This window comes from Geotrypetes seraphini, chromosome 2 (genome assembly GCF_902459505.1).
Source record: "Geotrypetes seraphini chromosome 2, aGeoSer1.1, whole genome shotgun sequence".
Lineage (NCBI taxonomy): Eukaryota > Metazoa > Chordata > Amphibia > Gymnophiona > Dermophiidae > Geotrypetes > Geotrypetes seraphini.
In genome coordinates this window covers 5,766,595-5,783,727 of record NC_047085.1, presented here as the reverse complement: position 1 = coordinate 5,783,727, position 17,133 = coordinate 5,766,595, and the positions used below count along the sequence as shown (strand labels likewise).

Here is a 17,133-nt window from a genome sequence, read left to right as displayed (position 1 = left end):
TCCAACAGCATTTGGGTATGTTAGTTGTTACTCCTGTTCGGAGTATTGTTTTCTTTCTGTTTTCCAGTTCTTAGTTCTGCTTGGCTATTCGGCAGACTGAGGGAAATAGAGAAGAGAGGATAGTATATACTGTCCCAAAGTTTTGTTTTCAGTCTCCACCTGCTGGTCATGATTGGATATATACCCATTCGTAAAGATTAACCTCTACTGGTCTGGAGAAGCTAAAAGAAAGTAAATTAGCAGGTAAGAACCTAATTTCTCCTTTCTTTGTTGCTCTGGAAGTCCTGGTTGGTGCTATTCTGGGTTTGGATTATGAACTGAATTTCTAGCAGCCTCAGACTTGCAGGAGAATAATCAGCTTAGATTTTGTTCTGTGCCCATAACATGCTCATCTTGACTGGTGTGGTAAGATCCAAGGAAAGGAAACTGATAAGTTGACCTGGAAATGTCATTCTTCTCTCCTACATCTCCTCACACTCCACTTTACTCTCCTTTTTCTCCGCAGGCCTTATCACAGAGAGACCCACCTCACAACAACTTCTTCTTCTTTGATGGGATTAAAGGCAGCGGGATTGTGGACTGCATGGGACTGTCTAAATGAGAGAGAAGCATTTCCCGTTGAGTCGGCAGCACAGGCTGAATAATTTTGCCTTTCAGTATATGAAGGAGTGGCTGGTCTCATCAAGAAGCAACTTAAAATTGTGACTAGTTTAAAATTTGTTGGGGTTTTTTTTTTTACTGTTTTCTATCTTGTGAAGGCCACTGTAGAGTAGCAATGAAATGGAAAACTGAGGCTATGTTCTAGAAATACCCTAATGGTTTTAAATGAAGCAGCTGCAGGCTTTGCTAAGAAGCTTGTTCTATGAGAATCAGATTTAGCTTTATTCACTGGATCTCCTGGCAAGGAACACAGATGGCCAAATGATGTGGTAAATCCTGCCCGTGTCTGTGTATGTCTGACATTATATATGGTTAGATGTAATCAAACGTCCTAGAGTGGGTTATGTGACATTGGCTCCATTGTATGCTTTTATTACAATGCCTGTTAATGCAGCAGCTCTATTCGATTTACCCTGAAATTATGAACCTGCCTATACCATCATCTTTCTTCTTGCCTCCATCAGTCTTATTCCTGCTCCTTTTTTTTTTTTTTTTTTTAAAGAAGTATAAAAAAAAAAGCTGAATTTGGATTAAAAATTTAAAGTGATGCATGTTGACCTCTGGCCTGTTATTGGGGTGGCTGGTTGTAGACATTTCACCAGTGAAGGAGTAAAACTAAAAGACAATTCCTACAGCTTGATCTTTGAGTACTAAGCAGAATTCGACTGCTATAATGACACAAAAGCATTATAAGGGAATAAGTTCGTTATCCACAGCCATGGATTTTTATAATGTTAACTGGGGTAGAAGTTTAAGCATCTATATTTGAAAATTCTGATAGTAAAAGGAATATAAGGATAACCATGTCAGTATCCTGTGACCTGGCTTGGCCACCCTGGAAACAAGTACTTGCTGAAAACTCAAATACTAGTAACAAGAGTGGACAGATCAGAGGTCCATCAAGCCCTCGTATCCTGTTTCCAACAGTGGCCAATCCAGGTCACAAGCAAGATCCCAAAAGAGTAAAACAGATTTTGTGTTGCTCATCCCAAACGCAAGCTGCTACTATTTGGGATTTTGCCAGGTACTTGTGACTTGGATTGGCCTTCGCAAAGGCAGGCAATTGGCTAGATGGACTGTTGGTCTGACACAGTAAGGCTATTATGTGCTTAATATTGAGGGGAAACCATAAGTACCAGAGCCTCAGTCATAAATAACGAATATAGAAATGTAAAAAACTAAAAAAGGAACTAAAAAAGGAAAGTTAAAATGGTTACCTAAGGCTCCTTTGATCAAGCAGCAGAAGAGCCTTTGACTGTGGGCCAGAAAAGTAAATGCTCTGAAGCTCATTCAATTCCTGCAGTAAAAGGCTCTACCGCTGCTTGATCAAAAGAGCCCAAAACCTTAGGCCTCATATAACATGTCTTGCAAATCAATGGAAATAGTCTTCAGGGCAAAAATAAAAAGATCAATATGAGATTAACAAGAGCTGAAGAGCAGAAAAAATATATAAACCATGAAAAAGAAATCAACTATCAATATATAAGAACAAAAAGCAAAAACCCACAAGAGGGTCAAGGCGATTCACAATATTCCTGCTCATAAGAATAATGCCAAGGGGTGGCAGAAAACAATCTGTGTCTACAAAGCAAAGTTGTAACAGGCTGGTGTAAAGTGTCGAAAAAAGATGGGGCCATCCAGACACAGGATAACTTAGGAGGACGATGTGAAATATAGGCATTTGTAATTGTGTAAGCGCTGGTTGCTTATTTGGTTGTGTTTTTATATGTATTTTTCTATTGTGTATGTTTAAATTGTGAGCTGCCTTGGGAAAGGGTTATAAAATTAAACAAAACAAACTATAAAGGGACTGTGAAAACACAACATGCTACACTAATATCCTAATGCATTAACTGCGACTATACAACAAACATGCACAGAATATAAGACCCTCATGTAACCTCAAATGTAAATTCATAAAATCTAAAAAGCTTAACAAATGAAATTTTATATACTATATTTTTCGCTCCTTTTTTAATACCCCCAGTACCTTTTTTATCCCCCATCCCTTTTTAAAACATAGACTTAGCCGAGATCCGCACCTAGTCATAAAGAGCATCCAAGAGGAACGAGGCAGCCATCTCAATCTCTGCCCATTCCTGATCCATCAAGGACCAGTCATCAGACTCATCCAGGACACGCTCAGGCCACCAAAACACGGTGTGAGCCACCAGCCCCCCACAAATGGCTGTCTGAAAATTCTGCTTAAGAATGGCCTCCAACTTATGCTCCTCAGGGTCCCGTAAGGCAGAACTGCCCTCAACAGGCATGGTATGCCACTTAGAAATTGCCAAGACCACCGCGTCAACCACGCGCCTGCAACGTAGCCCGATCCCCCTCCGGGTTGGGATACAACCGAGCCATGGCGCGCGCCAACCGAAATGGCACCTCTGGTGTTTTCCACTGCACCAGAACAATATCCCAAATATCCTGCTACATAGGAAAAGAGCAGGAAACAGTACGGATCCCCCGAAGCAGAGGGTCCCCCACACGCGGAGTCTCCGGTGGCGCATCTTCAAAACGCAGCACCGAGGAAACCTGTTGGATCAGGTCTGGTAGCTCATCCCTCTGAAAAATGTGCACCAGGACGCCTCCTCGCCAGAAGGCGGGAAACCTGACAGCCCGCCGCCAGTGGACGTCCCTTCGAGAGGATCCTGGAACTCCTCAAAGGGTCCAGGTCCTCATCCAGGTTGACACGCTCCTCAGACCACAAATCCTCATCCCAAGTCACCTTGGCGCTTGGCCGAGAGAGGAGGAGGGGACGCCAAAGGAGACGAGGGAGGCAAAGCCACAGGGGGTGCGGAGGAAACCCCCTGGGCGCATACAGGACTCCCTGCCACAGCAGGGGACCCAGCAGAAACCTGCCCCTGCTTTTCCAATACAGGGGGAAGGTCACCTGAGGTTGCAGACAAAATGGAGGGGCCAGACTGAGAAAATGGCAAAGTTCCCGCCAAAAATGTTCCCTCCATGGCTTGTAGCGGCTGGGAAACCTGAACAGTTCCAGCCCCTAAAACAGGCAAGTCGGCATCAGCTGAGAGGGAATCCTTTGTACTCTGACTGTCAGCGGTATGGGGAATCCCTCTGTGGGCGGTGGGGGAAGACCGGGCTTCTCCACTGCTCCTAGCCGACCTCGCGAGGCACTAGCGGTGGGGAGCTCTGGGCGCCTGCAGCTGCTGCCGACGGAGCTCCTCCACTGCACCGGCCTGCACACTGCTTGCACAGGCCGGCTGCGAGTGCTTCGCGTCTGAAGCACAATGAGCACTTTTTTCCCTGTGAAGTGCTCATTGCTCCATTTGTGACTTAGCTAGAAACAAAGTGCCGGTTGGATGAAAAAGACAGTAAACTACAGTTTTCTTAAAGGGAAACAACCCTTCAGACCAGCAGTACTTCAGGATTTTTTTTTTTTTTAACAGAACAGACTACAAAGGCTCTCAAAACAATAGGGCTTGCTTGAGCTAGGGGGCAAGGCTGACTAATGAGGCTCCTCTAAAAAGTGGGGAGGTGGAGGAAGTGGGGGGAGGGACCCCGCTCGAGACCCGCCAGGTTTGACACCCCGAGGTCGGACGGACCCCCAAACAGGGCCCACTCAAGCTCAATCCAGCCAAAATTAGGGACTAGAAACCCATAAACAAATTCCAACATCCCTACCAAGGGAGATGGGTACAGCTCACTCACACCTGCTGGAGACTGAAAGAAGACTGATAGGAATAGGGGAAGGTATCTCTTATGTACTATCTCAGTTTTGTTTTCAGTCTCCACCTGCTGGTCATGATTGGATATATACCCATTTGTAAAGATTAACCTCTACTGGTCTGGAGAGTGCTAAAGAATGTCTTGTTTTGCTCTTTCCGGAATGTTATTTTACTGTCCTTGGGTGGGGAGTGGGGGATAAGATGCTGGGTATTGTTGAATACAAAAAATTTTGAACATTTCCTGTACTTTATATACCTGTTTGTTGCTCTGTTCATTAATAATTGTACCATAAAAAAGGGACCAGGGGAAGGGGATTAAAAAAGGTACTTGGGGGAAGGTTACAGGAGAGTGTACAGAGCCTGGTATATATATTAATACACAATTTGGTTCAGAATGTTTTTTTTTTTCTTGTTTTCCTCCTCTAAATCTAGGGTGTGTCTTATGGAGTGAAAAATACGGTATTCATGTTATAGTTTTCTTTCTTTTATTGATTTCATGGGTTTTATTCATTTGGTTGTTTAGCTCATCCTCCCAAAAGAGCCCAGGTCAACACCCATAATTACCCAACTAGACAATACAGATACTCTTACTTTCGGTTGGCGGGGTCTCCTGAAGCAGTCGCCGAAACGGGGCCACGTCGGGACCCTGGAAAGTTGCATGATGTGCATAAAAGATAAGTACAATCTTTAGCATTTCCTGAATGCAATCATCATTATTTTGGACTTTTAAAAAAATCTTGTGAATTACTTCACCCAAGCATTGAATATATTTTTCAAGCTTTGCACACCCTCAAGAGTTGGACTCGTTTTTACTAAATACTATGCTATGATTTGAAAGAATAACTCTTGTTCCAAGAGAGGGTTACCTCCCTCCCTTTAGAGTTAAAAGTCTCTGAGCAGCGTTACAGTGTTTATGAGTCCTTCTCCTGGAGGTTTAATTGACTCGAGTCAGTTTTCTCAATTGCATTTCAGCTATTTTCTGACTCTTAATTGCTACATTGTCCCTGTGTATTGGAAACGAAAAAGATAATTGTATACAGCATGAAAAATTGAATATATGCTTTGAGATCTAATTACAGCAAAAAGATGATTTGATAAGGCACCCTAACAATGTGGAGAGACAATTACTATAATTAGGTAAAAGGGTGGGTTTTTACCACTTTCCTGCCAGTGATCTAAGAGTAGGTGGGATTTCGTTCCATAATCTGGGTATTTTCTAGTAGAAGGAGTAGATAATCTGCTTTCGTCTTGTGATCACAGAGGTCATTTGGAGATGTAGGTTAATAGTTTACCTGCCATGTATCTATTTTGTTTGAATTCCTGAAGCAGTCTCTACAGCCAAAACCCAGCTTGTGTCAAATCTATTGTAAAAATAAAACTGGTTGAAGGAAGACCATTGGTGCTTTGCTTTTCCCATCAATCCTACCGTTGTCTATAGCTGTGTTTGATCTTTGGAGGACTGTTTCTTCTGTTCTTTTTGTTTCAAAAGTGCTGCCATAACAACATAAGTGTTTTTTCTTTTTTTTATTACTGATGTAGAAGTACAAGTTACAATTAAATAAAACAGTAAATGTTACAGGAACTGCATTTCTTTTCTCCCAGTTGGTGCTAAATCCTGTCGATTACTCATTCACATGTTGGCAGATAGCTACTACTAAGAATCTGTGAAATCAGAGACTTGGGGGACCAGTGAATTGTGGTAGGACTGCTGTCATGGCTTCTCTATCACAAACACACCCATCCTCCTCCCATTCCCAGTGATCTTATTCACCTCCAGTGACTCACACCTGCCCTGCAACATACTTTGCACTCTCCTTACACATTGGGCAACTGGTTTCCAGCTGAAGGCTGCCATAACTAATCAAGACAAATTTTCTTAAGCAATGAACATGGCTCCCTCTGCTATTTCCAAGGAGAGAATGGGTGTGCTGGAACCATCCAGAGCCATAGCTATGAATATATGAATAAGAGTGGGGAAATAGCCATGCACGTCTCCCCCCAGAGGCCAGAACTGCTTTTAATAGGGGTACTTTCCCTTTAAACTACTGGTCTACTATCCTCAAATTAAAATCCAGACGAATTTTACAGATATCACACTAATAAAAGAAAGAAAATGTAGCGTGGGCTTTTTTTGGTTTCCACTGTAAATCCAAATACTCAGCAGGATTCTACCACACGTCAGCATTCATGGATTGGTCAAGTGATGCATCTTGCTTCTGGACCCCTGGGGGCCAATTCCCAGCATCCTGTCCACAGTTTCCATTGCCATCATTACCGTATCTGCAATTCTAGGTTTTCATCACTGCAGGCTACAGTAATGGTGAATTGAAATGGAAGGCAGGAAGGTACACTATATGGCTGGGATTATTAAGGTGGTATTTTTGAGTGTCAACAAGTTCATGGAGGGAAGCATAGGCCAGGTTGGTCAGTATTCAGGAGTGAAGAAAACGGTTGAAGGCATTGTATGCAGACTCCAGATCAAAAAGCATCTGCCGGACCTGTGAATCATCCAGTTCATCTGAGGCAGACATGCTGCTGAGTTTCTGTAACCTGCAGAGTAAGAGGGAGACAAACCTGTAGTCACAAATCAGGGAGCAAGAAGGTGACAGACATGCTGTTGAATTTTACTATATGCTAGCAAGAGAGAGACTACTATCCACTACTAGCCCAAGATATGAGAGAGTCCCACCGATAAACCTATGCCCTACAATGTAAGCAACAGCCAGGTAGATACACTGCTGAACGGCTGCTCTACATTAGCCCTAGAGGTGAGAAGGTCAGACAGAAACTGCTGGGCTTCTGCTATACATCAGCTCCACCCTCTTGAAGGTTTTATCATCATGCAAAGCACTGTTGGACTGTGATACTGAAAACTGGTTAGCAAATACTTGTTTCTACATTTGTTTATCGTGCGTTTGGTAGAGCACTTCATGAGTTTTTCAGGGACAAGTGATAACATTTTAGGAACAGACATGCTTGGGGGTGTGGAGGCAAACAATTCTTTTTCAATCTCACTTTGTTTATATGTTATCATACATATTACACGTGGGTAATATGCATTCTTTAGCACTCTCCAGACCAGTAGAGGTTAATCTTTACGAATGGGTATATATCCAATCATGACCAGCAGGTGGAGACTGAAAACAAAACTGTGGGACAGTATATAATATACTCCCTTCTCTATTTACATCAGTCTTCTTTCAGTCTCCAGCAGGTGTTGAGTGATCTGTACCCATCTCCCTTGGTAGGGCTGTTGGAATTTGTTTAGGGGGTTTCTAGTCCCTGTTTTTGGGCGGGCCCTGTTTGGGGGTCCGTCCGACCTTGGGGGTGTCAAACCCGGCGGGTCTCGAGCGGGGTCCCTCCCCCCCACTTCCTCCACCTCCCCACATTTTTTTAGAGGAGCCTCAGCAGTAAGCCTTGCCCCCTAAATCAAGCAAGGCATATTGCTTCGAGAGCCTGTGGTGTCTGTTCTGTAAAAAAAAAATCCTGAGGTAGTGCTGGTCTGCAGGGTTGCTTCCCTGTCAGTTTAATGTTTTTTACTGTATTTTTTCATCTAACCGGCACTTTGTTTCTAGCTAGGTCTCGTATGGAGCAATTGTGCCCTTCTCCGGGGGAGTGGGACACAATTCGGTCCAGCCGCGAGGACCCTTTTGAGGATTTCCAGGACCCTCTTGAGGGGACGGCCGCTGGCGGTGGGTTGTCGGGTTTCCCGTCCTCCGGCGAAGAGGCGTCCGTGGTGCGCCTTTTTCAGAGAGATGAGCTACCGGACCTGATTCAACAGGTTTCTTCGGTGTTGCGTTTTGAGGATGCGACGCCGGAGACTCCGCGTGTGGGGGACCCTCTGCTTCGGGGGATCCGTACCATTTCCCGCTCTTTTCCCATGCATCAGGATATTCGGGATATTGTACTGGAGCAGTGGAAAACGCCGGAGGCGCCGTTTCGTTTGGCGCGCGTCATGGCTCGTTTGTATCCCATCCCAGAGGGAGATCGGGCTACTTTAACGTCGCCAGTCGTAGACGTGGTGGTCTCGGCGATTTCTAAGCGGCATACCGTGCCTGTTGAGGGCTGTTCTGCCTTGCGGGACTCTGAGGAGCGCAAATTGGAGAATATTCTTAAGCAAATTTTCAGGTCTGCCTTTGGGGTCCAGGCGGCTATTTGTGGGGGGCTGGTGGCTCGCACCGTGTTTCGGTGGGCTGAGCGTGTCCTGGATCGGGAGTCTGATGACTGGTCTTTGGTGGATCAGGTGGCGAAGATTGAGATGGCTGCCTCGTTCCTCTCGGATGCTCTTTATGACTTGGTGCGGATCTCGGCTAAGTTTATGGCCTTTGGCGTGGCAGCACGGCGTATTTTGTGGCTTCGCACTTGGTCGGCAGATGCTGCGTCCAAAGCTGAACTTACTAAATTTCCCTTCCGGGTGTCTTTTTTGTTTGGGGAGGAATTAGATAAGTTGCTTCAGACTCTGACGGACTCAAAGGTGCCCTGTCTGCCTGAGGACCGTGCCCGCCCGGCGTCTCGGGGTGGCACTGCCCGGGGGCGTTTGCGGGAGTTCCGCAAGTATCGCCCTGGGCGTGGGGCTGCTTCTTTCCCGGCTCCAGGGTTTTCCCGGGGTCGGTTTTTCCAGCGCATGCAGCCCTTTCGGGGGGCCCGTCGGGGGGCAGGGAATCCCTCCACCGGTTCCCCTGCTTCTCGTCCTGCACAATGACTCCTTGCCGGCGCCCTCTTTGGTTCTGGTGGGGGCCTGGCTGCGCGAATTTTTTCCCAAATTGGGCCGAGATCACGTCCGATCAGTGGGTCCTGGAGGTGGTGCGGGATGGTTATGCCCTGGAGTTCGCCCGCTCTCTGCCGGACCTTTTCCTAGCCTCTAGGCTCCTTGGAAGATGCAGGCTTTTCGCCAGACCCTTCAGCGCTTGCTAGATCTCAAGGCAGTTGTTCCAGTGCCCCCTCCGGAGTGGGGCACCGGCAGATACTCAATTTACTTTGTGGTGCCCAAGAAGGAGGGGACTTTTCGGCCCATCCTGGATTTGAAGGGGGTCAACAGGGCTCTCAAGATTCCCTCTTTTCGCATGGAAACTCTGCGGTCGGTCATTCTGGCGGTTCAGCCGGGGGAGTTTCTCACTTCTCTCGATCTGACGGAGGCCTACTTGCATGTTCCCATTCGGGCCTCTCATCAGCGCTTCCTTCGCTTTGCGATCTTGGGTCGGCACTATCAGTTCTGTGCGCTTCCCTTTGGTCTGGCCACGGCTCCCCGGACGTTCACCAAGGTGGTGGTGGTCGTCGCGGCGGCCTTACTGGTGCACCCTTACCTGGACGACTGGTTGATTCGGGCAAAGTCGTTGCAGGAGAGCTCCCGGGTTACGGCTCAGGTGGTGGAGTTTCTCCGGTCGCTGGGCTGGGTGGTCAACCTTTCCAAGAGTCGGTTGGTCCCGGCTCAGCGTCTGGAGTACCTTGGGGTTCTGTTGGACACCTCCTTGGGGAAGGTCTTCCTTCCAGAGGCCCGGGTAAGCAAATTGCAATCTCAGATTCGCCTTCTTTTGGCGTCCTGGTGTCCTCGGGCGCGAGATTTCCTCCAAGTCTTGGGGTCGATGGCGGCGTCCCTGGATGTGGTGAGGTGGGTGCGGGCCCACATGCGTCCTCTTCAGTATGCTCTGCTCCGGAGGTGGTCACCCCAGAGGCACAGTTTGGATGTTCCTGTCCCCCAGTGAGGCGTGGCGCGCTGCAGTTTGCATTGGTGGCTCCAGACCCCTCACCTGGTTCAAGGGGTGGGTCTGGATCTCCCGCAGTGGACTGTGCTCCTTACGGATGCGAGTCTCCTCGGTTGGGGGGGCTCAGTGTTTGGGTCACTCAGCTCAGGGCACCTGGTCCACAGAGGAGGCCTCCTGGTCGATCAACGTGTTGGAGACCAGAGCGGTCCATCCGGCGCTGTTAGTTTTCCGCTCCCTTGTGTTGGGCAAGTCGGTCAGAGTCCTGTCGGACAATGCCACGGCGGTGGCTTATGTCAATCGTCAGGGGGGCACCAAGAACACTCAGGTGGCGCAGGAGGCGGCTCGGCTCATGATTTGGGCGGAGTCCAATCTTCTGGACCTCTCAGCCTCTCACATTGCCGGGGTAGAAAATGTTCAGGCGGGCTTCCTCAGTCGTCACTTCTTGGATCCAGGAGAGTGGTGTCTCGGCTCCGTGGCTTTGCAATTGATAGTGCAGGCTTGGGGGCGGCCCCTGATGGCCACGAGTGGCAACGCCAAAGTGCCCCGCTTCTTCAGTCGTCACAGGGACAGTCTGGCCAAGGGTCTGGATGCTCTGGTCCAACCATGGCCAACAGAGGGGCTGTTGTATGTGTTCCCTCCTTGGCCATTAGTGGGCAGAGTACTTCTTCGCATTGTTTACCATCCGGGTCTGGTAGTTCTGGTGGCTCCGGATTGGCCTCGACGTCCGTGGTACGCGGATCTGGTGAGGCATCTGGTGGCGGATCCTCTTCCTCTGCCTCTCTTGGACGATCTTCTGACGCAGGGTCCCAATCCCATGTTCGACCCGTCTCCCTTCTGTTTTACGGCTTGGCTCTTGAAAGGGGTCGCCTTAGTAAGAAGGGATATTCAGATAAGGTGATCTCTACGCTCTTGGGGTCCCGGAAGCTTTCTACCTCTCGGGCTTATGTGCGGGTTTGGCGTCTATTTGAGGGTTGGTGCCGGGCGCGGGGAGTGGTCTCTTTTCGCGCTTCCCTGCCTACCATTCTAGAATTCTTGCAGGATGGCCTGGATAGAGGCCTGGCTTGGTCTTCTCTCCGGGTTCAACTTGCGGCCCTGTCGGCTTTTCGAGGGTTGGTGACAGGTCAGCGTTTGTCGGCCATTCCTGATGTGATTCGCTTTTTGCGGGCGGCCAAGTTGCTCAGGCCTACCATACGGCCCTCTGTTCCATCTTGGGATCTCAATCTGGTTCTCTCTGTTTTGGTGCGCCCGCCTTTCGAGCCATTGGACGGCTGCTCTTTGAAGGACCTTACTCTGAAGGTGGTCTTTTTGGTGGCCATTACTTCCGCTAGGTGTATTTCTGAGCTACAGGCTTTCTCTTGTAGGGCTCCTTTCTTGGAGTTTTCTAGGGAGCGGGTTGTCTTGCGGCCTGTTCCTTCCTTTCTGCCGAAAGTAGTTTCTCCTTTTCATGTCAATCAATCGGTGGTCCTCCCAGTCTTGGGTAGTCGGGAGGGCTCTTCTGAGCAACGGCAGCTGCGCAAGTTGGATGTCGGTCGGGTCCTTCGCTCTTATGTGCAGCGGACCCAGGAAGTCCGGAAATCCGATCATCTCTTTGTCCTTCTGGCGGGTCCTCGTCGGGGGGCTGGTGCTTCTAAGGCTACTATTGCGCGCTGGATCAAGGAGACGATTGCTTCCGCTTATCTTCTGAGACAGAAGCCTGTTCCGGAGTTTCTCAAGGCTCATTCCACTCGGGGTCAGGCAGCTTCTTGGGCTGAGTCGTCGCTCGTGCCTCCAGTGGATATTTGTAAGGCTGTGGTTTGGTCCTCCTTGCATTCCTTTGTTAGACATTATCGGGTAGATGTTCAGGCGCGTCAGGACGCGGTGTTCGGTGAGCGTGTTCTGGTATTGGCCCTGCGGGGGTCCCGCCCGTGAGAGGGACTGCTTTGGTACGTCCCATTTGTAAAGATTAACCTCTACTGGTCTGGAGAGTGCTAAAGAAGGAGAAATTAGGTTCTTACCTGCTAATTTACTTTCTTTTAGCTTCTCCAGACCAGTAGAGGTCCCCACCCTGTCTGTTGTTGTTGTTGGGGCTGTTTCGCGGGCAGTTTTTGTTTTTTGCTGCGGTTTCTAGTATTTTTCTAGGGCCGGGGAGAATTAAAGAACAGCGGCTGTGGCTCGGCTGGCTTAGCTGGCGAGCTGTGGGGACATTTTCCTTCTGGTATTTCTCCTCTGCATTTTCCAACAGCATTTGGGTATGTTATTTGTTACTCCCTTTTCTTTCTGTTTTCCAGTTCTTGGTTCTGCTTGGCTATTCGGCAGACTGATGTAAATAGAGAAGGGAGTATATTATATACTGTCCCACAGTTTTGTTTTCAGTCTCCACCTGCTGGTCATGATTGGATATATACCCATTCGTAAAGATTAACCTCTACTGGTCTGGAGAAGCTAAAAGAAAGTAAATTAGCAGGTAAGAACCTAATTTCTCCTTCTTCACTAGTAGCTTGCAGTATTTGGTGGACCATTACAAAACAACAATGCATGCTTGTACTGTCGAGAAGCCCCCGAGTGACTGAAAGACAGACACACTGTGGAGCTTCTGTTTCCCGACACCTCTCTTTTCTGCACAAGTGACACTCACCAGAGGTTGACTTTCTCTCTCCCCTCGAAGTCTGGAGGCAGATGGCTCATACGGTTCATGGTCTCCATCAGCTCTCGTAAGTCCGGTTGGATCTGTGAATACAGACCCAACAAAGCCTTAACATTACACAGACCATGACAGCAGAGCACGCCAGTTCATTATATGAATGCAAGTCCCCTGACATTTTCTGAACCTTACCATTTCTCTAGGAGGGGAGCCCCTCCCAGACAATACCAAAGGGAAATTGATTCCTTCTTTAGCACTCTCCAGACCAGTAGAGGTTAACTTTACGAATGGGTATATATCTAATCATGACCAGCAGGTGGAGACTGAAAACAAAACTTTGGGACAGTATATCCTAGCCCCTCCTCTCTATTTCCCTCAGTCTTCTTTCAGTCTCCAGCAGGTGTTGAGTGATCTGTACCCATCTCCCTTGGTAGGGCTGTTGGAATTTGTTTAAGGGGTTTATTGTCCCTGTTTTTAGCCGGACGGAGCTTGGACGGACTCTGTTTGGGGGTTCGTCCGACCTCGGGGGTGTCAAACCCGGCGGGTCACGAGCGGGGTCCCTCCCCCCACTTCCTCCACCTCCCCACATTTTTTTAGAGGAGCCTCAGCAATAAGCCTTGCCCCCTAAATCAAGCAAGACTATTGCTTTGAGAGCCTGTGGAGTCTGTTCTGTAAAAAAAAAAAAAAAAAATCCTGAGGTAGTGCTGGTCTGGAGGGTTGTATCCCTTTAAGAAAACTGTATTTTACTGTATTTTTTCAACTAACCGGCACTTTTTTACAGCTAGGTCGCGTATGGAGCAATGAGCACTTCTAAAGGGAAAAAGTGCTCATTGTGCTCCAGACGCGAGGCACTCGCGGCCGGCCTGTGCAAGCGGTGTTCAGGCCGGTGCGGTGGAGGAGCTCCGTCGGCAGCGGCTGCAGGCGCCCAGAGCTCCCCGCCGATGGTGCCTCGCGAGTCGGCAGGGAACGGAGGAGAAGCCCGGTCTTCTCCGTCCGCCCACGGAGGGATTCCCCGAGCCGCCGACGGTCGGGTTTTTGAGGATTCCCTCTCAGCTGATATTTTGACAGCTGATGCCGGCTTGCCTGTTTTAGCGGCTGAGACTTTTCAGGTCTCTCAGCCGCTGCAGGCTGTGGAGGGAGCTGTTTTGGCGGGAAAGACGCCATCTTCTCTGTCTGGCCCCTCCATTTTGTCTTCCACCTCAGGTGACCTTCCCCCTGTTTTGACTATGCAGGGGCAAGGTTCTGCTGGGTCCCCTGCTGTGGCAGGGAGTCCCTTGGGACCCTCGGGGGGGTTTTCTCCTGAATTTTTCTTTTCTTTATGCAGAGCCTATTTTCAGGCGGCTGGGGGTCCCGGTTGCGCCCAGGGGGTCTCGGGGGGTGGTTTTTCCTCCGCGCTTCCTGCGGCTTTGCCTCTTTCGTCTGGCGTGACGTCCCCTCCGCCGCCTCCCTTGTCCAAGCGTCCGCGGGTGTCGTGGGACGAGAATTTGTGGTCGGAGGAACGGGTCGGTCTGGAGGAGGACCTGGACCCTTCTGAGGAATTCCAGGACTCTCTGGAGGGGACGGAAGCTGGCGGCGGGTTGTCGGATTTCCCGTTCTCCAGTGACGAGGCGTCTGTGGTGCGTCTTTTTCAGAAAGATGAGTTGCCTGACCTTATTCAACAGGTTTCTTCGGTTTTGCGTTTTGAGGACGCGCCGCCGGAGACTCCGCGTGTGGGGGACCCCCTGTTGCGGGGGATCCGTACCGTTTCCCGCTCTTTTCCTATGCATCAGGATATTCGGGATATTATCCTGGAGCAGTGGAAAACGCCGGAGACGCCGTTTCGGCTGGCGCGCAGCATGGCTCGCCTGTATCCCATTCCTGAAGGGGATCGGGCTACGTTAGCTTCGCCGGTCGTGGATGCGGTGGTCTCGGCAATTTCCAAGCGGCATACCGTGCCTGTTGAGGGCGGTTCTGCCTTGCGAGATCCTGAGGAGCGCAAATTGGAGGGCCTCCTTAAGCAAAATTTTCAGGTCTCTGGCTTTGGGGTCCAGGCGGCTATTTGTGGGGGACTGGTCGCTCGCGCCGTGTTTCGGTGGGCGGAGCGGGTCTTGGATCGAGAGTCTGACGACTGGTCTCTGGTGGATCAGGAGGTTGCGAAGATTGAGATGGCGGCCTCATTCCTCTCGGATGCTCTCTATGACTTGGTGCGGATCTCGGCTAAGTCTATGGCTTTTGGCGTGGCCGCAAGGCGTGTGTTGTGGCTGCGCGCTTGGGCGGCGGATGCTGCGTCCAAAGCTAAGCTTACTAAATTTCCCTTTCGGGGGTCGTTTTTGTTTGGAGAGGATTTGGATAAGTTGATTCAGACTCTGTCGGACTCGAAAGTTCCCCGTCTGCCGGAGGACCGTGCCCGCCCGGCGTCTCGGGGGGGTGCGGCCCGGGGGCGTTTGCGGGATTTTCGCAAGTATCGCCCTGGGCGTGGGGCTGCTTCTTTCCAGTCTCCGGGATTTTCCCGGGGTCGGTTCTTCCAGCGTATGCAGCCCTTTCGGGGGGCCCGTCGGGGGGCAGGGAATCCCTCCGCCGGTTCCCCCGCTTCCCGTCCTGCACAATGACGCCTTGCCGGCGCCCCCTTTGGTTCCGGTGGGGGCCCGGCTGCGCGAATTTTTCCCCAAATGGGCCGAGATCACGTCCGATCAGTGGGTCCTGGAGGTGGTGCGGGACGGTTATGCCCTGGAGTTCGCCCGCTCTCTACCGGATTTTTTCCTCGCTTCTCCATGTCAGACTCCGGGGAAGACGCAGGCTTTTCGCCAGACCCTTCAGCGCTTGCTAGATCTCAGGGCAGTTGTTCCGGTGCCCCCTCCGGAGTGGGGCACGGGCAGGTACTCCATTTACTTTGTGGTGCCCAAGAAGGAGGGGACTTTTCGGCCCATCCTCGATTTGAAAGGGGTCAACAGGGCTCTCAAGATTCCCTCTTTCCGTATGGAAACTCTGCGGTCGGTCATTCTGGCGGTTCAGCCGGGGGAGTTTCTCACTTCTCTCGATCTGACGGAGGCCTACTTGCATGTTCCCATTCGGGCCTCTCATCAGCGTTTCCTGCGCTTTGCGATCTTGGGTCGGCACTTTCAGTTCTGTGCGCTTCCCTTTGGGCTGGCCACGGCTCCTCGGACGTTCACCAAGGTGATGGTGGTCGTCGCGGCAGCCTTGCGGTCGGAGGGCATCCTGGTACACCCCTACCTGGACGACTGGTTAATTCGGGCAAAGTCGTTGCAGGAAAGCTCCCGGGTTACTGCTCGGGTGGTGGAGTTTCTCCGGTCGCTGGGCTGGGTGGTCAACCTTTCCAAGAGTCGGTTGGTCCCGGCTCAGCGTCTGGAGTACCTAGGGGTGCTGTTCGACACCTCCTTGGGGAGGGTCTTCCTCCCAGAGGGCCGGGTGAGCAAATTGCAATCTCAGATTCGCCTGCTTTTGGCGTCCCGGTGTCCTCGGGCGCGAGATTTCCTCCAGGTCTTGGGGTCGATGGCGGCGTCCCTGGACGTGGTGAGGTGGGCGCGGGCCCACATGCGTCCTCTCCAGTATGCTCTGCTCCGGAGGTGGTCTCCCCAGAGGCACGGGATGGATGTTCCGGTTCCCCTGCGAGGCTTGGCGCGCTGCAGTCTGCGTTGGTGGCTCCAGACCCCTCACCTAGTTCAGGGGGTGGGTCTGGATCTCCCGCAGTGGACGGTGCTCCTGACGGATGCGAGTCTCCTGGGTTGGGGGGCTCAGTGTTTGGGTCACTCAGCCCAGGGCACCTGGTCCGCGGAGGAGGCCGCCTGGTCGATCAACGTGTTGGAGACCAGAGCGGTCCGTCTGGCGCTGTTGGCTTTCCACTCCCTGTTGCGGGGCAAGTCGGTCAGAGTGCTGTCGGACAATGCCACGGCGGTGGCTTATGTCAATCGTCAGGGGGGCACCAAGAGCACTCAGGTGGCGCAGGAGGCGGCTCTGCTCATGGTTTGGGCGGAATCCCATCTGCTGGACCTCTCGGCCTCTCACATAGCCGGAGTAGAAAATGTTCAGGCAGACTTCCTCAGTCGTCACTTCCTAGATCCAGGAGAGTGGTGTCTCGGCGCCGAGGCGTTTCAGTTGATAGTGCAGGCTTGGGGGCAGCCCCTGATGGACCTGATGGCCACGGGTGGCAACGCCAAAGTGCCCCGCTTCTTCAGTCGTCGCAGGGACGGTCTGGCCGAGGGTCTGGATGCTCTGGTCCAGCAGTGGCCAACGGAGGGGCTGTTGTATGTATTCCCTCCTTGGCCGCTGGTGGGCAGAGTGCTTCTTCGCATTGTTTACCATCCGGGTTTGGTGGTGCTGGTGGCGCCGGATTGGCCTCGCCGTCCGTGGTATGCGGATCTGGTGAGGCACCTGGTAGCGGGTCCTCTTCCTCTGCCTCTCTCGGACGACCTGCTGATGCAGGGTCCCATTCCCATGTTCGACCCGTCTCCCTTCTGTCTTA

At 50.8% G+C, this 17,133-nt stretch overlaps 2 protein-coding genes across 2 annotated transcripts in view; one reads left to right on the top strand and one right to left on the bottom strand.

Annotated features, from left to right (window-relative positions):
• SAE1 (SUMO1 activating enzyme subunit 1) overlaps positions 1 to 1,102 on the top strand; it is a 41,149-nt gene extending 40,047 nt beyond the window's left edge. Inside the window, exon 9 of the mRNA XM_033934705.1 lies at positions 506 to 1,102. Within this exon, the coding sequence (XP_033790596.1) occupies positions 506 to 601 (96 nt within the window). The 3' untranslated portion in view covers positions 602 to 1,102. The remainder of the gene's footprint in view (positions 1 to 505) is intronic.
• A 4,759-nt stretch (positions 1,103 to 5,861) lies between these two features.
• Positions 5,862 to 17,133, bottom strand: part of VPS28 (VPS28 subunit of ESCRT-I) — a 48,774-nt gene continuing 37,502 nt past the window's right edge. The window contains exons 9-10 of the mRNA XM_033934706.1: positions 12,669 to 12,760; positions 5,862 to 6,902 (exon numbers count right to left, since the gene is read on the bottom strand). Of these exons, the coding sequence (XP_033790597.1) occupies positions 6,785 to 6,902; positions 12,669 to 12,760 (210 nt within the window). The 3' untranslated portion in view covers positions 5,862 to 6,784. The remainder of the gene's footprint in view (positions 6,903 to 12,668; positions 12,761 to 17,133) is intronic.